Raw genomic sequence first — 20,279 nt, forward strand, 5'->3', positions numbered from 1 at the left:
GGCTGGTCCCTGGTGCACGAAGAGAAGCTGCAGAAGACAGTGTCTGCCCTTGAGAGCCAGCATCTCACCAAGAACAAGCGTCCCGCGCAGAGATAACCCTTGTTGTGAACAGAAGCGGGTGCTCTATTGTCTTCATGCAAAGGGTCTTGCTCTGCTGGACACGCCTCACTTGCTCTCTGGGGTACCCAGGTCCAGGCCCGATGAACAGGTATGGCGTTGGCACCAGGGGTGGTAGGAAGAGCTACATATCCTTGTGACGAGCCCTAGGCCGCACCCGCAAACAGGCTGGCTAGTGAGAACTTGCAGAAGCCGCCTCACTTCGCATCTTTTCGGTGGGACTCAAAGCACACAATCCAGCTGTAGGGTTCCCGGGAGCACTCATACTTCCTGGCGGTTCTTCTCCAGGGCCCAGGCACCCCAAGGGGGCTTCCCGGGGCACTGACGTTCATGTCAGGGGGGCTGGCAGAGCACCACGTTGAGTGCCCGCGCCTGTGTTTATGCATTTCCTCAGACTGCGTTGCTGGCAGAGGCAGCTTGAGTAACAAGACGCTTGGGACAGTGACAGCTGACGCTGCATTACTGCCTCATCAGCTCTTGCTCATCCATCATCTTAGATTCCCCCATCGTCTCCACGCACAGCAGAGAATAAAACACACACGCACTCAGGGAAACAGCTTCTGGGTGCAGATCCTAAAACGGGCTGCTGCGTTTGTTGCTCCAGCCTGCCTCTCCAGGGAGAAAGAGCAGAGGAAAACTGCTATTTTGCATTTATATAGCATAGCATTTGGGAAATTACTTCAGCAAAACACAGAGGCTCTTTGTGGATGTAAAGACCAGACAACCAGAGATGTTTCTTTGCTTTTGATAATACATTCTTACCTTTGATAAATATATTCAGTTGGATAGCAGGACAGGAAGTTCTTAAAGGACATATGGGCAGGAAAACAGGGAGAGGACATGGCCATTTCACAAGAAAAATGATGGGCCTCCGATCTGACTGCATGCAACATGCTCCAGCCACAGCCTCCCAGGGCCTCCGCGTGACCCCATCCACGTGACAGACATCTGCAGCCCACACGTGCTCAGAGTCCTCCCTTGGCCCCGGGATGCTGCCACTCAAATCTAGACCCCTGCCTGCCTTTCGGGGTGCCCTGTAGTTGGACTCAGCGATCCTTCCAACCTCATTCTCTTCCCCCAACACACACCCTCTGGTGGGTCTAGAACAGCTTCTGTGACCCCAAGAATATGGCACGCTTGGCCTGTCCTTCCTCCACTCTTACCTCATTTGTCCCAGGTCTAGAACGTTCTTTTCTCCTCCATCCAAGGAGCCCAATGTCCATCTCCTCTATGACTTCTGGCCGCAGCATGCTCCCCCGTTTACGAATGTCCTTTGCTTCTTGTCTTGCCCTCCAGAACAGGGAGTGACACTCAGGCAGAGCCAGGACCAGAGTTTGTCTCCCAGCCCGTGGAGGTGGGCAGCCCTGCTGGTGGACAGCACGCGCTTGGAACCATCCCTAGCTCAAGCACTGGCTACTCTGCATCTCTTCACAAGAAAATGGAGCGAAGTCAGAGACTACTGGTGTGACTGCTGCCCTAGGTTCTGCCACGATCATTCTAAAAAACATTTGGGAAGATAGAGGCCACACCTAGCCCGAGCCCCGGACAGTAACTTGTCAGCCAAAAGCTGCAATTCAGGCCCCAAATCTGACACGGTCTGACAGGGTCTCAAACAAGGCCAAGAAACCCCTCACCACCTGACCCCTCACCACCTGGGCAGGATTTCTCCTCGCCCCCTTCCCCCCCTCACTTGGGCTGCCCCATCAGCCCGGCCTGCTTTTTATTCATCTGTTTATAACAGACATCGATGTTTCGATTTCTGCAGAGAACTCAGTGGAAGCAAACATCTCGAATCTAAATGAAGCTCTAGACCACACAGGCATTTTCAACACCCATAACAGTTTAGGAGTCGGAGTAACTGATTGCAAAATGAGGCTGACAATTTTTGAATATATTTTCTACCTTTTATTTCTTTCTGAATCATCCATTTTAAAAGAATCACATTTCCACCCATTCCAATTGGACTGCTGTCCAAGCGTCATGAAAACAGTAAGTGAAAAAGTCAAAGCATTTCAGCCAGCCCCGACGGGACACGGCAGTGAGCCATCTGCCCTGTCATAGGAATGTCCAGCGACTTCCGGGACGGCAGGAAGAGTCCTGGGAACACATCCGGTACTTGAGTCAGTCTGTCCCCGACGCCACCAGCTGTGTCTTGGTGCTGGGATGAGTTCTCGATTAATAGACAACTACAGAGGCATTCACGGCGCGACGAGAATGGTTAGTCGGGCCAATTAAGAGGCCAAACACGTATCTTTAGAAATAGTCTTCTGTAATATAGATGTACCAAAAAAACCCCACAAAACCTGGAGAAAATATGCCTTGATCTCTGGTAGGTATCTTAGCCAGCGTTGAGTTTAACATGATAGCAGAGTCTGAAAATGCTAATTAAAAATAAGTTGCTTCTGTTAGCATTTAAAACTTTCTGATTTAATAAAAGATTTTACTTTTGTGAAGAATTCTCAATACATATAAATTCTGAATTTCAAGTGCATATTTAACTACACTAAGAGCTTGAAACACTGGTTTCGGGCTGAAAGTGTCCGGGCACGATTTGGTATGGCCACTGGAGCCGCCGCCTCACCTTTATGCCCCCAAAGCACCTGGAATGACTGAAGATTTGAAGGACAATCGGGGCGGGACAGCGAGGAGGAAGCAGGAAGGCAGAGCTGCATCATGGGAAGAAGGAAAAGATCAGCAGTGAAGTGGCACCCCCACCCGTCAGGGGGCCCAGGAGGGCAGAAGAGAGACCGATGGGAGCTCGCTCTCCCCGTTAACTCGCCACCCCAAGCCCTTCCGCAGGGCCACCCTATTCCCCAGTCCCTTTCACTCTGCGGGGAAAGGACCCAGTGGGCGCGGCGTCACACTGCAGACCCGGCTGGCGGCCGGGGATGGCAGAGCAGGCCGCAGGCGGCTCCGTCCTCAGATCACCTGTCAGGACCAGCACCCACGCCCCCGCCCCCAGTCTCCTCCTCTCACCGTCCAGGTCCCTGTCCCCTGCCCACCCTCCTCCTACACCCAAGGTGAAAGCACTCCAGAGCAAAATCAGATGAAAAGAAGAAAAAAAAGGAAGACCTGCATTACACTTTTCATAACGATAGAATTTATAAGCAGAAACTTAGTACTTATTTCTGTTCATTATTTAGTTTTTCTTTGATGCTGACTTTATATTTTCTACGTAGGATAAGTACTCTGCAATAATAATTTCTTCGTCTTCCAGAGTCGAGTCGAGATAATCTTCTTCGTGCTCTGGAATATCTTCCAGTATTTCATTGACGGCCTCTGTCTCCATATCTTCATCTGTTGAGGCACTAGAGGTACCTGCGAGAGAGCCACGTAGTAAGAAGTGAGTTCAGGGAGAGGAACGCAAAGGACAGAGACCCACGGCGAGACCGCAGGGTCCAGGTCGGCCTCGGCTGCTCCGTCCCTGGCCACACTGAGTGGGGACAGCCACGGACCAGCCCACGCGAAGTCGCATCCCCAGCCGTCGGCTCCCAGTCCGGGGGAAGGCGCTGCTCTCGGCGGGTCTCAGGAGAAGGCAGACCTACCTGCAGAGTCGGAAGGGGACGTGGAGGGCGTCGACGGAGGCTCCTCCACCGCGAGCTGCAGGCCGGGCGGGAGACTTCCCCCGTTGTGCGCGAGGGTCTGCGCGGCCAGCTGCACGTTCCCCCGGAACACCCGCAGGGCGGCCCTGGCGGCCGCCGTGTCGAAGCCCATGTACACCAGCTGCGGACAACACAGACACGCTACACCAAACTGCCGCACGTCCCAGCTGCTGTCCCACGCTCGGCTAGGACGGCCTTATCGAGGGAACATGTCTCTAGGTCCCGCGGCCTGCACGTGGCCGGGCCTCCCGCGTGTGGGGGAGGACGACCTGCGCCCGAGGTGTCCGTGCGTGGTCCTTGGAAAGGTGACAAGCTTTCGGGCCAGGGAGAAGGTGCCGCCCCCGCCCGGTTACCAGCACCGTTAGTTAAGCAGCCACACCACACCAGGCACACTGCTGTGGACAGAGTCGCCACAGCGACAGCCTTTCAGGTCACGGGCAGAGAAATGAACTGACAGAAGCGGCTGAGCATGAAGCGGTATCGGCCCACGAGGGAGAGGCCTGAACAAAGGGCTTCGGCGGCTTTATTTTTCCTACTTCTGCAGGAAACACCTCCTGTTCCCCTCCACCCACTGCGACTGTGACCGCCACGTGCTTGGCTGGCCCCCTAGGGCGGGCCCACGTCATACCAGGAGCCCAGGGAGCCGAGCACTGTACTTGTCACCCCACTGACCCCACCTGGGACCGTCCAGGCAGAGAAGGCGCGGAGGGCTGTCACTCACTTGGTCGATATTTTCCTGGGAAGGACTTTCTTGATGGTTGCTGGTTTCCGAGTCGGAATCACTGAACCACATCCGAGGGGTGCTGAGAAGAATCTGCAAACACACGGGAAGGCCCCGCCTCAGCACTGACACCTGCTCGCTCACGTGCAGACCGGGCACCCACCAGGCAGGCGGCAGACACACGCCGGGTGCCGTCAACTACGTGAAGGGTGCTGTAGGAGCAGAGAACAGGGACCCTTCACCCAGGCTGGGCGGGGAGGCCGGAGTTCAGAGAAGGCTTCCGGCCGAAGGGCGGGACGGGGGCATCACCCTGTGTCTGTCACTGGGCACGAGCGAGAGCGCGCTGACCCTCAGATGCAAACCAGGAACGAGGGGCCACAGGAGCGGGACCCGGGGCCCAGGGCCCCATGGGACACGGAGCTTGGACGCTGATGCGGAGGAGGCAGCGTGGGGCCGGGGCCGGGGCGGCGGGAGGCCTTACCCGCAGGGCCTCGTCCAGGTTCCCGCGGGCCTGCTGCAGGGCCTGCCTGGCCGCGTGCGTGGAGTAGCCCATGCCCTTCAGGGCATTTACGTTCTCCAGGCAGAGTCTCTTCTTCTCTTTTTCCTCCTTCCTTATTTGGGCCAATTCCTTTAGGAAAACAGCAAAGTCTCACTGAGCTGGGGGCTTGAGATCTCGACCTGTGCTCTGCAGGATGTGTGGGGTTGCCAGGCAAAGTGAGAAACGAAGGAAGAGCAATATCCCCTGGCTGTCTCGGCCGGTCAGCAGCGTGAGGGCTACCGGGCAGGGACCGTGGCACTGCTCCCGGGGTCGGCCAGCGGGGCCAGAGGCCTTTCCCCAGGGCGGGAGGGGGCGCCTCACAATTACCACCCCCCAGCACCAGAACGGGCCACTCGGAACCAGCGAGCTCGCTGCTCGGTGCCAGAGAGGTGGACGCGCCCCCTTCCGGGGAGGGGCTGAACGGGCTCCCCACGCGGGTGAATTACCGGGGCTCTAGGTGAAATATGGATTCTGAATGGGGGTGCAGTGGCGGGGTGGGAGAGCCAGGGTGATGCCGGAGCTGCCGCACCACACTCTGGGTTTACACAGGTGTATGGAATGATGAGGATTAATTTTCAAACTATTTCATTTTAAAACACTGGCTTTCCAAATGCTAATGAAATCTTACTGATAACCCAGTAACAGCAGAGTAATAAGCACAGCACGAGCCATGTCTGCTTTCCATTAGTACTCGACTGGCCTGTGTAAAGTGCAAGCACACAGACTGGGCTTTTCCAAGCCTCTGCCTTCTAGAGACTTCTACAGTTGGGTCTATAGCTGGAAAGGACCGGTGAGATAATATACACCAATTCACGTTTGCAGAGAAGAAACGAATCTGCTTCTCAACAGCCCATCGCGGGCTCGCTGAACCTCAGCTCCTTTGCTGTGAAACTAGCACCTGAGACACGTATTGTTCTCGTCAACTCCAACATTCTAAAGTTTTACTGTACTTCTTTCTAATTATTTTAAATGATTATAATTTTGTGCCTTCGCCTTTATAATATGTTACTGTTCCTACGATTTGACTCATGTCCAGGCAAGAATACCATCTCAGACCATAACAATGGCCCTATGGGAAAACATGGTCCCCGCTAAAACGGTTTCCAGAAATACACTATGATAAAATGAGAGAGGACGAAGGCTGCTTGAATAACTGTACTTGTGAGCTACCTGCCGCCACAGCAGGAAACGAAGTCAGGAAACGGCACCGTTTGAAAACTGATGCAATTAAAAAAAGTCCCTTCCGCTTCCCGGTCTGAAGACGAAGCTCTTTATTACTCACACCTGCTGTGGAGTCATCTGAGCGCTAAGGCGCTTTAGAGATGAGCTTGCTACTGTCTCAGGTTCCACACCTACTCAAAGACACAGGCGGCGACACAGTGCCACCCGGATGTCAAGGTACCTCTCTGCGGCTGGTGATGTGGGTGGCTGCGTGGTCCACGTTCCCGTCACAGGCCCTGAGGCCAAGCCGGGCTTCCTGGGCGGTAAACCCCAACTGCAACAAACTGTGAACTTTCGATGGATCGATGTATAGCTCTTTAAAGAGCTGACGTGCCTACGGACGGGAAAAAGCAAGAGAGTCACATCTCTGTGGCAACACGCAAGCTTAACATCCAGCTAAGCCTGAGGGACATGAGACTGTACCCAATGTGAATGATGGTGTGTCAGATTTTAGATAAATACTCTCAACGTGACCTCTTACCAACTAGCAGATGCAGACAGACAACACTCTGCTCACAGGACCTCTATGTAATATAACACGAGAACAGGCGCGTGGGGTGGGAAGGGCTGGTGTTCATGACCTCCTCCTTTGTAATAAATCGCCAAACGCGGGCTGGGCACAGGGTGTTCCTCACTCTGCCTTGCAGCTGTGGGTAGCTACCCAGTGAAGTCTAAGCAAGCGGCATGCGACAGATCCCGCGGGCGCACCTTCCGGTCCTCTCTCTGAGGCTTGCCCTGGACTCTCGTGCCGTCTGCTGGCTGCGAGAGGCACTGGCAGGAGCGGCCTCAGTGCCAAACCAGCTCTGCCCTGGGTGCCACCTCCAGACAGCCAGACGAGACACGGACACCTCCAGCCAATTCCAGTCACTGTCTTTTTGAGGTTTCCTTATTATGGCATCTGGCCTGTCCCCCAACAAATACAAATGTGTTTATCGTGTATGTGGGGGAGCAATGGAAGAGAGACATATGTTCCTCACAAGTCACAAACTACTGAGTTTACAAAATACTTAACTTCTAGGGATAAAAAAAAATGTAAGTGAAAATGGTTACGACTCTGTTCATTTTCTTACCTTGTTGAGATACTCAGAAGCCTCTTCACCATTCCCACTGTGAAAATTTCGGATACCTTGAAGCAGGTAAAGTCTTAAAAACAATACCTTCTCTTTCCCACAATTTCCCTAAAATTATTGAAGGAAAAAAAAGGATAAAACTGTCATTTCTAATTACAGGTCAATAACACTCACATCTGTAATTCTACTTTGTCTCCAAAGGGGCAAAAATGGCGTTACGAAAATGTTTACATCTTTACTGTCGCTGATGGCAAAAGCGAAGATCCCAGAGGACAATGACATCCCCACTCACGAGAAATAGTGTCAGAACACCTGTCTCCAGACACTCAGGGCGGTGGCCCTTCTGGTCAGTAGGGAAGTATGCAAGACTCAGATCAGGAATATCTTACGCTGCCCTGTCATTCGCAAGCAGAATTCTGGTGACTCGTGGAAATCCCCCCAAAAATTCTTATTCAAATCACGGCATTTGAGCTGTGACTTCTGAGAACTGTTACTCTTCACAGTGTTTATTTTCTGTATTGAAATCTCTCATTAGACTTTACTGAACACGGTCCCCTGCCCCCTCCGTGAGCGTGATCAGTGGGGTTCTGTTCCTCAGGGCTAAATGCTGCACAGACCAAAGTGACAGCCAGATGTGCGAAACATGTAACAATCCTGTTAAAAATATAGCTTACAAAGAGCACAGTGCATACCACTGTCAAAATAAATCACCTTCTGGCAACAGTGTGAATGACGGGAATAAACTCGAATTCTGGAAATGGGCTCAATGATACCTAAAACAAACGACAGTAACATACTTTAATGTTGACCAGTCTCTGATGATTTTCTCCATAACAATTCTTAAAGCATTTCTGGGCCAAGTTTAATTTTTTTTCTGCGTCGTCAAGGCATTCCAGTTGTTCCAAGCGGAAGTAGCACCACACTATATCCAGCTGGAGGACCGCGTAGTTATCCACTGTATCCAGAAGTTCTGTGCAACACTCGCTGGGAAAGAGACAGGAAACGACATCGTTGGAAAACGGCCTAAAACCCTGTCTGTAAATTTCTGAAATTCCTGTCCCGTTTTTGGTGTATTTCCAAAGACCGACTGCTCTAAACCAGAGAGCCGTGTTTATGAAGGGAACTAATATTTATTATCTGAATCCTTCCAATGGGAAAGAAGGGAGCCAAGACTCAGGGATGGCAGCTTCGCGCACACACCCCTTGCTATGCCGGGAAAGTCCGGCCCCCTGGATTCCTAGCTCCATCTCTTCAGCTCAGGGGGACCATGGGATTTCTCCTCGCTGCACAGCAGCCAGGCAGAGCGCTGAACTATCGCAGGGCTCGTCTGCTTCCCACTCAGGGCTCACGGGCCTGCCCTGCCAGGAAACCAATGTTTCATACATTTTGCTCAGGTTTTTAGTGGTTTCAGGCTGGGGAGGGGGAAATCTCGTCCCTGTCGTTCCATCTTGGCTAAAAGCAGAACTCTCATTTCTCATTTTAAATACGGAAAGAAACGACTCTTGGTCATACTACACACCATACCCCGAGACGTGCAACAGGAATTTTTGAGAGAACTCTGAGCCCGTTTGGAGAAGGCAGGAAAACCGTCAGTGGGGAAAGAAACAGAACTGAGATGTCTTTCAGGACATGGCTGACCTGCCTTAGAACCAATCTCCTTGACGAGGAGGGGGAGCTCACAAAAATGATGCCAGTAAGTTGCCCTGACTAAACAAATCTTCAGGAAAAAAGTCATTCTCTACGTATGTACAAAGGCGTTAACAATTATTATTGGATTACTGTTATCTACCACTTATTGAACGTGTTACTGTACTATGAACTGATGATAGTTATTTTTATTCAGGGGTTCCTGAGACTTGAAAATTATTTCAAGGATTTGTCCAGGGTAAAAAGATTGAGAAAGATGCATACAGACGAATCAGGCCACCACGTCTTGCTAACTGAAGCTGGCATACGTGATGCATTATACTCATTCATACACACACACACACACACACACACACACACACACACACACACACACACACACACACTCTCTCACACACACATACATACACACACACACACACACTCACATTCATTATGTATATTTAATATGTTTGAAATTTTCCCTAATAGAAAGGCAGAAACAATTATGTAAGGAAATAAAAAATTTACCTGAATTTCAAGCACCTGACTCACAGCCTGAGCCCATACTATCTGCGGCAGAAGAAAGTGACTGACACTTGGAAAGCGGCACAGACAGATGCAAAGGAGACCCCGCAAGTGCCAAGCCCTTGTTCCAGTTACTTCTAGCTCGGCCCCCTCCTCCCAAATACTTGAGACAATAAATCACTTTTTGTTTAACTTGGATTGGTTCACTTAAAACCCAGGGTATTACCAATACGGTTGGCAAACCACACACATTTGTATTTATCTTCTTGAAGTGTACAGTGTACCTTGGGAATTCATCAAAATGGAAAAGAAAATAATACTGAAGTTGCTACCCTTTGGCCAATTTCAAACATCGGGTCTCTTTTTCAAATGTCTCATCTGCCTGCCTCTCCGCACCGTTTCCCGTTACGAGGAACTAGGAGTCCCAGGAAGCTGCCGCCTCCTGGTCCGGGGCAGGAACTGCCCACGATGAGTCTGGGACACTCGGGCACCGGAGACTAGAGACTAACAGGATAAGTCAAAAGGACACAGGAACTGCCCGCTGGCCAAAGCTAGCCAATTTAAGCACTGAGGTTTGAAACACATCAAATGTGTTAAAATCTGCGAGTTCATACATTGATACTTAAAAAAAAGAAGGGAGAAGAAAACCTCATTGGTGACGTCATCTTTGGAGGATGCTAGGGAAGGAATTCATTTATTCTGAAAACAAAAAAATAAGGAGAAAGAACAAAGCATTTTATTCTGTCTTTTGGTACAAACTGCAGCTCGGCACAGCCAAAGAGCTGATGAGGAAAAGTATCTCTTTTCAGAAAAATTCTAGCAATAGATGTAGAAGGAATGATAAGGTACCACACTACTTTGCAGCCCCCAAAAAACAATGGATTTGGGGAATGACCATCAATATTTACACCGAAACTATTGGGTGAAAAGCTGGTGGGGACGCATAATGGAGAGTTCAGGCTGACAGCACCTCACAAGAACAAGCACGATATCCTACGTGCCTATTGTAAAAAAATATTATAATAAGTGTTTACGTTTATAACATTCTTTACAGGGAGGAGAGATCAATTAGAAATACGAAGGGAAGAAATAACTACTCTTTCACATTAACCACTGTCCTGGGTAAGAGCCAGAAGTGCGAGGTGTACGTGGCTGCCAGGGCGCTGTGCACAGGCCTGGGCCATGTTTCTTAAAACCGGCGCTCACCAAGCACAAGTGAGCCTACCAGAAATATCTGTCAGCGTCCAGCAGACACGGCAAGGCTATTCCATATTCTTTCCTCTTCAGGAACGCTCTGCCCTTCTCGTGATAACCCATCGCTAACATAAGGGCCTAGAAAAAAATAACAATGAAAAAAAAATCATTTTAAACTGTAATAAAACAAATTATATTGAAAGTATATTAAATCTAAAGAAATCAAAATAAAAAAATCACAACTAAATTTAAAAGACAAAATTAAGAAAAATATAATTAGAGCTTTATTTCATTTGAACACTGAAAGCAAGCACCCAATTTAATGTGGCTGATACGTCATGACCAGCACGTGGCCCTGTGTTTGCATCAGTTTATTTCTGCATGTGCTGACCTAGTTCTATTTCTAGTATTCTCTAAGACGAACATATGAAGAAGGTGCAGAATCCTATATCCTTTTTATCTGTTTTTAAAAGAAGCTTTCATTTTACTTTCTATTCTTAATCGAGTTTTTTCTGAAGTATCTGTCAATCCTAGTACTTCCAAAACAATCTTTAAATAGAGACCTGAAAATTTTTAAAGTTCATTAATATTTTTAGATTGAATTTTTATTTAATTCAACCTTATCAAGTTTTCCCAAAAAGATCTGAAAGCCAACATTTAATATAAGAGAGGGATGGGCAAGTAATTCCAACGATAAAAAAAAAACAAACAATCCACTGATAGTCACAAAATTCTCTTATTAACACTTAACTTTAATCCTTAATTTAAAAGTAATAATATACATAGTGAAACCTACTCAGACTGTCTTTTAAAGACAAAGATTCAAATGAACAACCCACAATCAAGAGCTTTTCATTTTAAGAAGCTACTGGACTCCAGCTAGAGACTGATCTCAGCGTCCACGCTGCAGCGTGCTGCTATTTATAGCCGCCCTCGGATGTGTTCAGAGGTGAAAACCACCTCCTACCTATTCCAAATTCTAGAACGGAGAAAGGAGGAATGGGGAGACAGACAGAGACGGCAGAACTGCCTGTCGTACTTTTCCCAAACTACACAGTTCCCCCAGCCTCGCTCTGATCCACCCCTTAGGGGACATGGCCTTCTAGTAAAATAAACCACACCGAACAACCACCGCCACAGGAAGCCACTCGCGCTGAAGGCGGCGCTTCGTATCACTTGGGAATATTCAAAGTCACCGCTACGGGACAGCGAGGTCGCGCCGTTTTAGACTGCCCTGAACGTCACAGGGTGAGCCCGCTGTACGCAAATGCTCACTGAACGGCCACATTCTCTGTGTATAAGCTAGAGGCGAAAACTGTTTCTAATCCTCTGTGACACTCCGAGATTAAAAAAAAACAAAAAAGCTAGAAAACAACAAATCAATAGAATTGACAGCAGATCAATGGAACGAGCCACAAATTTCTAACAGGACTTACTTTTCTTTCCGACGACGGGATCTCGATGGATCTGCCCGTCTGGTTGGCGATATCCAGGTACGGTGTAGTTTCCGGATCCACCACCATCTCAGCTGCAACCAGACCGAAAGGAACGCTATTAATTCGATGCGGAAAGGCAGTGGCGCTAACATTTAAAGTGTCAGGACTGTTGGGAAGAAAAGCCAGTGGCAAGTGTGACACCCCCGCCACGGCGCGACCCGGAGGTACTGGACCGAGGCGACAAGCCCCGCGCGCCGGGTACCTCTCTCCGCCAGTATCTCCAGCCCTCTCTTGGTCCTCTGAATTCGCTTCTCCTTCTGCTTGGCTTCATTCTGCTCTTCTTCTTCGTCCTGGAAGTTCTTCCTTGCGTCCTCCTCGGACTGTTTCAGCTCCAGCACCATGGCCTTCACATTGTGCTTCACTCCCTGCTCCTCGAGCGATTTGCCTGTGGGAACCAGAAACGCGTGTCCCGAACAGAGCCGCTCAACGTACTGGCGATGGGCCGTTCCCTGTGGCGGGTGCAGTTCTTCAAGCTGCATCAGCGCCTGCTAAGCCGCCGTGCCGAGTGACCTCGTGAGCACGGTCCCATCTGGTTGTGTAAGTGTGGCTGTTACGCGGGGGATAAAATCAGCCAGACGAAACAGAGCTGTCATATCTACCCCCCTCCGATTTTCTTTACTGTCATCGTAAGAGCAAATCGAAGCAGTAAAAATTTGAGAATCGACGACAGGGAGGGAGAGCGCTGTGCAAAGCGATATCCGAGGAAAACGGGAGGGCGTCACGCGTGCCCGTCCCCACCGTCTGGCGGGGAAACAATCGGCCCGCCACGGTGGGCCGAGCGCCCAGGCACGGCGGTGCCCCAGGGAGCTCGGGAGCAAAGACCTGGGCTTCTGTCTCTTTTCAACTCGGAGGCGCTGAGTAAACTAATCTTCCTCACACATAAATTAAGTTAAAGATGCAAATAAACCAGCATCAAAATGAAAAAGGGTAAATGCAGATGCAAACAGATTTTAAAATAACAACATAGAATGTACTATACATATATAAATTTGAGTACTACATATATATAAATTTGAACACATTTCTAGAAAACGGTTTTTTGGTTTTTTTTTTTAGAAACTTGACAACCATTCTAACATTCACGCAGAAAAATAAAGATCTACTGATGGCCACGTCACCTTAATAAATAAGAGCCAAGACGGGGACTCATCTTACTAGATTTTAAAACTACAACGAAACCACAGTAATAAAAACTATGAAGATGGTCAAAAAACACAAACCACAGTAATAAAAACTATGAAGATGGTCAAAAAGCACAAACTTCCAGCTACACGACTAATGAGACTGGGGGTGTGACGTACAGCGTGGGGACTGCAGTTAACAAGACCCTGTGCACATTTGAAAATTGCTAAAGAGTAAATCTTAAAGGTTCTCGTCACAAGAAAAAAAGATTTTGTACTATGTGTGGTGATGTTAACTGGTGTCACCGTGGTGATTATTTCACAATATACGTAATTATCGAATCATTTGTGCTGTATGCCTAAATCTAACATAATGTTATATGTCAATTATATCTCAATTAAAAAACAAACAAACAAACAACAAACCTCTATGGTTCTGGCCCAGGAATAAACCTACAGATAAATAGAAAGAACATACACATAAAGGGGCACCAAGTATCAGTGTGCCAAGGGCAAGGTCAGTTGGAGATACTGGAAGAACAATAAAGCTGTACCCTTAGCCTTTATCTATATGGGGGACTCCGGAAAGATTCAAGGCCTCATCCAGATTAAGCCAACACAGGAAAACAGAGAAGACTCCCTGAGGCCCTCGGCTTAGAGAAAGAACTTAAAACACACACAGTAAGGTGAAAAATGGATTTGATAACAAGATCAAGGACTTCCGCCCAGTGAATGCCACAAACAGAACTGTCATTGAGATACGAGGACAGACAGAGAAAGGGTGCCTCTGACATCTAAAACGGACAATGGGAAATGTCTAGAGGTGATGCCGGAGAGGCCGACGAGGGCTAGGCTGTGAGGGCAGCGTTACATCAAGCTCGCGGCCACAGGAACCCACTGGACACCAATCAGACGACAGTGCCGGAACTGTGGCCAGGGCCAGCTGGTCTCCCAAGTCCACTCACGCCTCCTTCAAGTGTATCCCCTACTGCAGCCAAAGCCATCTTTAAAACACAGATCCACCATGCGTCATTCCAGCATCATCGGCTTCCCGGTTCTCTTAGAAATACTCTAATACCGAGTAAGGCTCAGGATGCTCTGTGTCCAGAAGCACCTCAGGCCAACTGAGTGACAAAAGCACAGCCTCCCCACTCCCCCCGCCACCAAGTCACGACCATCAAAAACATCTCTAGACACTGCCAAATGTCCCCTGGGTAGTAAAATCGCCCCTGGGGAGAACCACTGCTGACCTTTACAATGTGGCTTCTGCCTGGCCCTCCACGGTGCCACCCTCAGCCACAATGTGAGGCTCTCAGTCCGGAACACTCCCACCCCAGCCTCCCCTGCTGTCCCCACTCGGCGTCAGCTCCCGTCCCTCGGGGAGAATGTGCTGGAACCCGAAGTTTATTCTCAGCACACCTACATTTCCATTCTGTAAAATTTTATCAGACTGACAGTGTCTTCTTTCCCACCAGCACAGAACAGACGATAAATGTTAAAAAGCTGTTTCTGTTTTACATTTTTATTTTAGTAAACTCTAAGATAATTGGTCTTGGATTATGCATGCATTAAAACCACTAGAAATTTGTGAATAGAAGAAGAGTGATTAAAAAAAGATGCAGTCATTATTTTTCATTTAAAAATTCTGCAAACTGTGCCATAACATACCTAGTTGAAGTTGTTTCTTATTTATGACAATTTTGATATAATTTTCTTGAAATCCAAAGGTTTCAGCTATTCTGTAAAACAAACCAGTGAAAACTGTAATCAAATGTGTCATTCTCCATTAAACAGGTTTTAATCGTGATAGCTGTTTTATGCATTTTACTTGGACACATCCAGTATTTCAATTTACTGACTCACGAACATCACTCACTTCCCGATAAAGCCAGCTTATGAGACGGTTCTTTGACTCTGTGAGACAACGTCCTTCCTGAGACTAACTGTTTCACTACTCAGTTCCTCGTGACGTGGAGCCCGTGTGTGGCACGCCGTTAGAGCAGGACCCTAGCGGTGTGTCAGGAGGAAGTTCATTCTCTAGACTTGTGGTCCCCTTGGAGGAGGCCAAAACGGGCCCTGCCCCACAATCTTCTGCTCACGTGTGCTGGGTGAATGATGCCTCCTGAATCCATCCCTAACAGCCCTGATGTGGACCAAAGAAGAAAATCAGAAAGATCTGCTTCAGAAACACCGGCTGGCGAGCCCCGGAGGTGCTCAAAACATTTACCGTTCAAAAATACGCCACGGATGGAATAATCAACTAGAACGCAAAAGTTCAAATTTCACTAGTATGTGACCAGACAGGTTTTTTTTCTTTGTACAGACGGGTCGACTGCCTGAAATCGGCAGTAACACTCTGGCGAACATCCCGGCAAGGGATGAAGGCACTAAAGAACAGAGTCCAAAGCTAATGATCTGGTGAACACCAGGCTGTCTCCTATTTACATCACCTGTGCACTGATTCGAGTGTGTATCGAGTACCTGTTAGGTGGTGGGCCCGCCAAAACATTCGAAATCGTTGGTCCTGGCTGCAAAATTCTAACGTGCTACAAAAACTCAAGTTATACCTGGAGATGAAGACGCAGTACAAGAGCTGATCTCTCATTCACCCTTAACTAGCAGCGTGAGCCTGAGCAAGTCCTGTGTCCTCAGAGCCTACATCTCCCCTTCCAGAAGGTGAGAACACCGCCTGCCCTGTCTGTCTTCTCGGCGGCCACGGGGATTAAACGAAGGGCCAGAAGCCCCGAGGGCGCGGGGCACGGATACTCACTTAGACCTCAGTTCTTTGCCAGTGATGTGCAGTCGGGTCTCCAACAGGGTTTTCCTATCCTATTTGAAAATGACAAATAAGATAACATTGGATTGTTGCTTTAAAAAAAAAAAAAAGTCTTCATTTATCTGATGACATCGCTAAGTTAACTAAGCATTAGTACCTGTGTAAATTTGAAAAAACAATTACTCACTTTCCTTAGTCGTGGAGGTAAAAATACCTCAATTGTAGCGATCCCTGTCGTCTTGTAATTTTCATTTCCTGTGCCCCGCTCGATTGCTTTGCGACGAATCTCTTCTATGACTTTTTCTACTTCATTTTCGCAACATTCTAGCTTGTCGGAGTACTTCTTAGCGAGGTCCTATGAAGAAAAGTCAGAAAACACAGATCGATGCAGGACCAAGCGAGAAAAGGGAGCGCACGCAGCGCTCTACGGCAAAAGCCTGCTGAGGGGACGTCACTCCCGTTACAGGGAAATCCAGACCGGTGGACATCGTGAGAGGTATAGGGGTGACAGAGGATCCAGAGAAAAATAAAAACAAATAAAAGAGAGGAAAACAGACCCAACAGGGTGGGGCTGAAAGTTCCGAGCTCCTAATCCGAGTGTGATCTTTCTGGTACCTGCCCCGTCCTGAGGGTCCTGCCCAGAGCTGCCCGTTAGAACCAAGATGCTCTGATCGCCCTTACCGCTGGCAGGAGCGGGGGGATTAAGAGGGTTTTAGGGGCGCTGTGCCAGGAACCTAGTAGCGTTCTTATTATGCCACACTTAGATTCTCAACCAAAAGGGTATAACAAGCAAATTCAGAAGAAAGGTCACAAAGCAGTTGTAAAAAATGAAAAGTGAGGCCTGTCAGGAAGGGGACAGACAGGAAAACTCTGAGACCCTGATACAGCTATCACTTCCCAAGGGCCTCACAACACAGGACAGTTTGGTGCCCTCATGCCAACCCTTAGTCCCCGATAAATGTTACATCATTTACCTCAAAATATTCAGACTGAGAAAGCAGAAAAGTACATGCTAGGGTACTCCAATATAACATGTTTCTATCAAAAATGATTAATGTTTTTCTCTGTTGAGAAAAGCGGGCAAACTTCAATTTCTAGAAACTTCATTTATGTAAAATAACGCCATAAAAAAATTGAGGCATTTCTGCTGATGCTATAAAAATAAAAAAAAAAAAAATGAGGCATAATTATTAGAAAAATGCATCTTGGAAAAATGAACAGACAGCCATAGTGTTAAAAAAAAAAGCTGGAGGAAGGGAACCATTGTTTTCTAGCAGACCATGCCAGCAAGGGGGACAGAAGCGACCGAGACACCCTGAATCTGTAACATACTATCTTACTGGTATTGCTATACTGGCCGGTCAGAAGTAGCTCCCAGATTAATAACTTTAGGTAATGCTGTGAAAGTATTAAAAATAGTATATGCCCAAGAAATCAGATATCATTCTTATATGAATAAAATCTTATTAAACAAAAACAAACTTGTCAACTTCCAGTAAAAAGTGGGTCCTGTTTATCATTAGTGCTTTTGGTTATGCCAAAAGTTTACATACGTGGTTGTGCCTGGCCATTTCTTTTTTTTTTTAAACGCCTACAGCACCTGGTCTATCCTAGGTGGTCTCCCATTCAAGTACTAACCAGGCCTGACCCTGCTTAGCTTCCGAGATCAGACGAGATCAGGCACGTTCAGGGTGACATGGCCGTAGATGTGTCTGGCCATTTCTGGCGATTTCAGAAATCTTATTTACCCCTGTGGATGAAAAAGGGGCTCGATAATAAATCTAACTAAAAGTAATCTCACAGGGTGATCTGAGAATAAATTCCTAACTGGGCAGGCCAAGGCAAGCAGTAATGCCCCAGGCCTATGCAAGGCTTATCTTCACCTTAATCAGCTCTGTCTGTGGTTTTTGTGCATCCATGTTAACACATCTTTGAAATGCACCCTTAAGAGAGCACAGAATCTTGTTAATTATCCTATAATCCAATCAGAGATGTCCCCACCTTGCACCCTCCCTTGATTCCATGTAATCTTCCTTATGCTCCCTCTTTAATTCTAAACGTACAAAAGAAACTGCGAACTGTCATTCTGGGAAGAATTTTTCTCGGTCTGTTGAGATCATGCTTCCAGGTATTATCCTCTCTTTGGCTCAAATAAACTCTAATAAACTTACAAAAATTTCTACAGGTTTAGAAGTTCTTATGTCAACACCAAGGAGACATATAACACTGCCAATTATTTATGTCTTAAAAGAAAAATACCTTCAATGCCAAATTAACTTCTTTATTTTCATCTGTATATGGAGGTTTCCAAAGTTGAATTCTGTCTTCCCTTAAAAACTGGGTCAATTTTGCTTGGAGATATTTCTTTTGCGCCATCCTTGAAAGCAAAAACAGTACAGCAATGATGCCCCACACCATATTTTCAAAGTGTTTTAAAATTACCTAACACATTGACATGTTTTTTAGTGTAAGCAGAGCTCCCCTCCACTCCTCCCACTTAAAGTAAATTACTTTTAAGTTAGGTTTTAACTAGCTCCAGACTTTTCATACACATACACATACACACACACACACACACACACACACACACACACGTATATATATAACATGTCGATACAGAAACATATATATTCAATTACATATTATATTAAAATATGTATTTCAAGGTCGCTAATATGTAGCAAGGTTTATTACACTTTCCTATGTCTTAATCTGCTACTATTCTTTAAGAGAAAAGATAAGAGAAAGATGAATTCTTAGAGAACTTTTATAAGAAACTCAACACAGAACTTATAAAGTTTCTTGTATTTTGGCTAGTTTAACACGAAAGGAAAGACCAACTCCCTTGGTAGGTAAACATAAAGAAAAGTCGGCTTGAATCATGGACTCTCCAATAACAAATATTCCCTATATCTGAATTTTTGAAATTAAAAATTTAGTATTGACAATACTGGAAAAGTACCGCATGACATTTTGTGACAATAACACATCAGATCTACTACATTATAACACTGACTGGTGGGATCATCGTTTTACGGCTGAGAAAACCAAGGCTTGTGCAATGACTCGGCCAAGGTCACAAAATTAGGCAACACCACAACTAGCACTGGGACTTCTGCCTACAACATCGGACTCCGCATTCTGTCACAAAATTCCTTGCTGCTTCTCTGTCCTGTGTATGCAACTGCTCTCACCCAAAGAAGCACCTGCTGCAATGGAGCTGGCTACTCAGCCCTCAGCGGCAGAGCAGTGCAAAGGGGTGGCCAGGCTATCTGGGACGCGAAACAGCTGAAAGGGGCAGGGCAGCCAGATCAGACAAGCAGGAAGAAGAGTAAAAAGTTATTAGGTTCTGAAAGATAAAGATGAGTTCTAGAAAGCAAAAGAAATATATGAGTTAATGTAACCCAGGTAAGTAACTTTCCTTTTTCTATTCCGGGCCTGTATTCCACACTCCCCCAAACCCAATTCACCTGATTTTTAAATCAAGTTCGATAACTTACGTGTATTCCAGAGAGTCTACTCCACCCCGCTTAACGTTTTAACAAAAGTGAAACCACCGTTGCGAAACCTACAAAACTTCCGTTATAGACAGCAGAATAAGCGAGGATACAGTTTTTAAATCAAATCAAAAAGAAAAAAGGTTTTAAAAAAGCAGTTTTCGATTTTTAACTGGAGAACTGAAAGTTTCATGTTCCCCATTACAGCCGCCTCCTTAAAAAGCAGAAATCCATTAATGTTCCAAACCGAAAGTGAAACGGTATAAATCACTCCTTTAAAATTTTCGCTTTCACTCTCGTCATAAATTGATCTATGCAATCTTTATCCAAAGCTTCTCAAACATATCGACACACACACACACATATATATATATACACACACTATTCAACATACATATGTTTTCTTAGGCGGAGTAATAAAAGATTCTTGTATTAAAAAATAAGCAAGGGAAGGAGGTAAGAAACTCAGAATCAGATCGCGTTCTCTCATTAAATAGCAAAGAAAATCTGCCTTTGATTGCAAATAAATCCCAAATGGCATTTTTGGAATAACAATGTTATGATCCAAGCTTTTTGTATGGCTGATTAATTTTAATGTATCCATATGCTTGTCTCCCCCCAAAAAAAACAAGGCTCAATCCTTTTTTTAAATACCCTCTCTCCTCCCGCCCCAGCCCAGCGCAAACCCAGGGCCCGGCGAACGGCCGGCACGTCCCGGGTCCCCCAACCCGCCGCCCCAGGTCCCCGCCGGGCCACCGCCCCCCTGCAGGCG

The 20,279-nt window shown here is 47.1% G+C and overlaps 1 protein-coding gene and 1 pseudogene across 2 annotated transcripts; both read right to left on the reverse strand.

The window, feature by feature from the left end:
• Positions 1 to 2,007: 2,007 nt before the first annotated feature.
• Positions 2,008 to 18,386, reverse strand: NUB1 (negative regulator of ubiquitin like proteins 1). 2 transcript variants are annotated; one of them, XM_025038982.1, is made up of 14 exons: positions 18,270 to 18,386; positions 16,198 to 16,365; positions 16,005 to 16,063; positions 14,903 to 14,973; positions 12,316 to 12,498; positions 12,054 to 12,145; positions 10,649 to 10,755; positions 8,067 to 8,253; positions 7,270 to 7,377; positions 6,381 to 6,533; positions 4,922 to 5,068; positions 4,441 to 4,533; positions 3,663 to 3,840; positions 2,008 to 3,435 (listed from the first exon to the last, which is right to left on the reverse strand). In XM_025038982.1, exons 1-14 carry the CDS (start codon positions 18,384 to 18,386, stop codon positions 3,257 to 3,259), a joined length of 1,842 nt encoding a protein of 613 aa, XP_024894750.1. In that variant the 3' UTR covers positions 2,008 to 3,256. The 2 variants fall into 2 exon arrangements, with proteins under 2 accessions (XP_024894750.1, XP_024894751.1); XM_025038983.1 differs by lacking the exon at positions 3,663 to 3,840.
• LOC112469971 lies at positions 17,599 to 17,718 on the reverse strand (annotated as a pseudogene).
• Positions 18,387 to 20,279: the final 1,893 nt, after the last annotated feature.

The sequence above is a fragment of the Pteropus alecto genome, unplaced genomic scaffold (genome assembly GCF_000325575.1).
Source record: "Pteropus alecto unplaced genomic scaffold, ASM32557v1 scaffold48, whole genome shotgun sequence".
In the NCBI taxonomy this organism is placed as follows: domain Eukaryota; kingdom Metazoa; phylum Chordata; class Mammalia; order Chiroptera; family Pteropodidae; genus Pteropus; species Pteropus alecto.

Coding starts and splice junctions, on each gene's coding strand:
- NUB1 (XM_025038982.1), bottom strand. CDS start 18,386: ATGGCGCAAAAGAAATATCTCCAAGCAAAATTGACCCAGTTTTTAAGG. Junction 12,499..14,902: donor TAAGAAACAACTTCAACTAG/GTATGTTATGGC, acceptor TGGTTCCCACAG/GCAAATCGCTCGAGGAGCAG. Junction 7,378..8,066: donor AGAGACTGGTCAACATTAAA/GTATGTTACTGT, acceptor CAATAATTTTAG/GGAAATTGTGGGAAAGAGAA.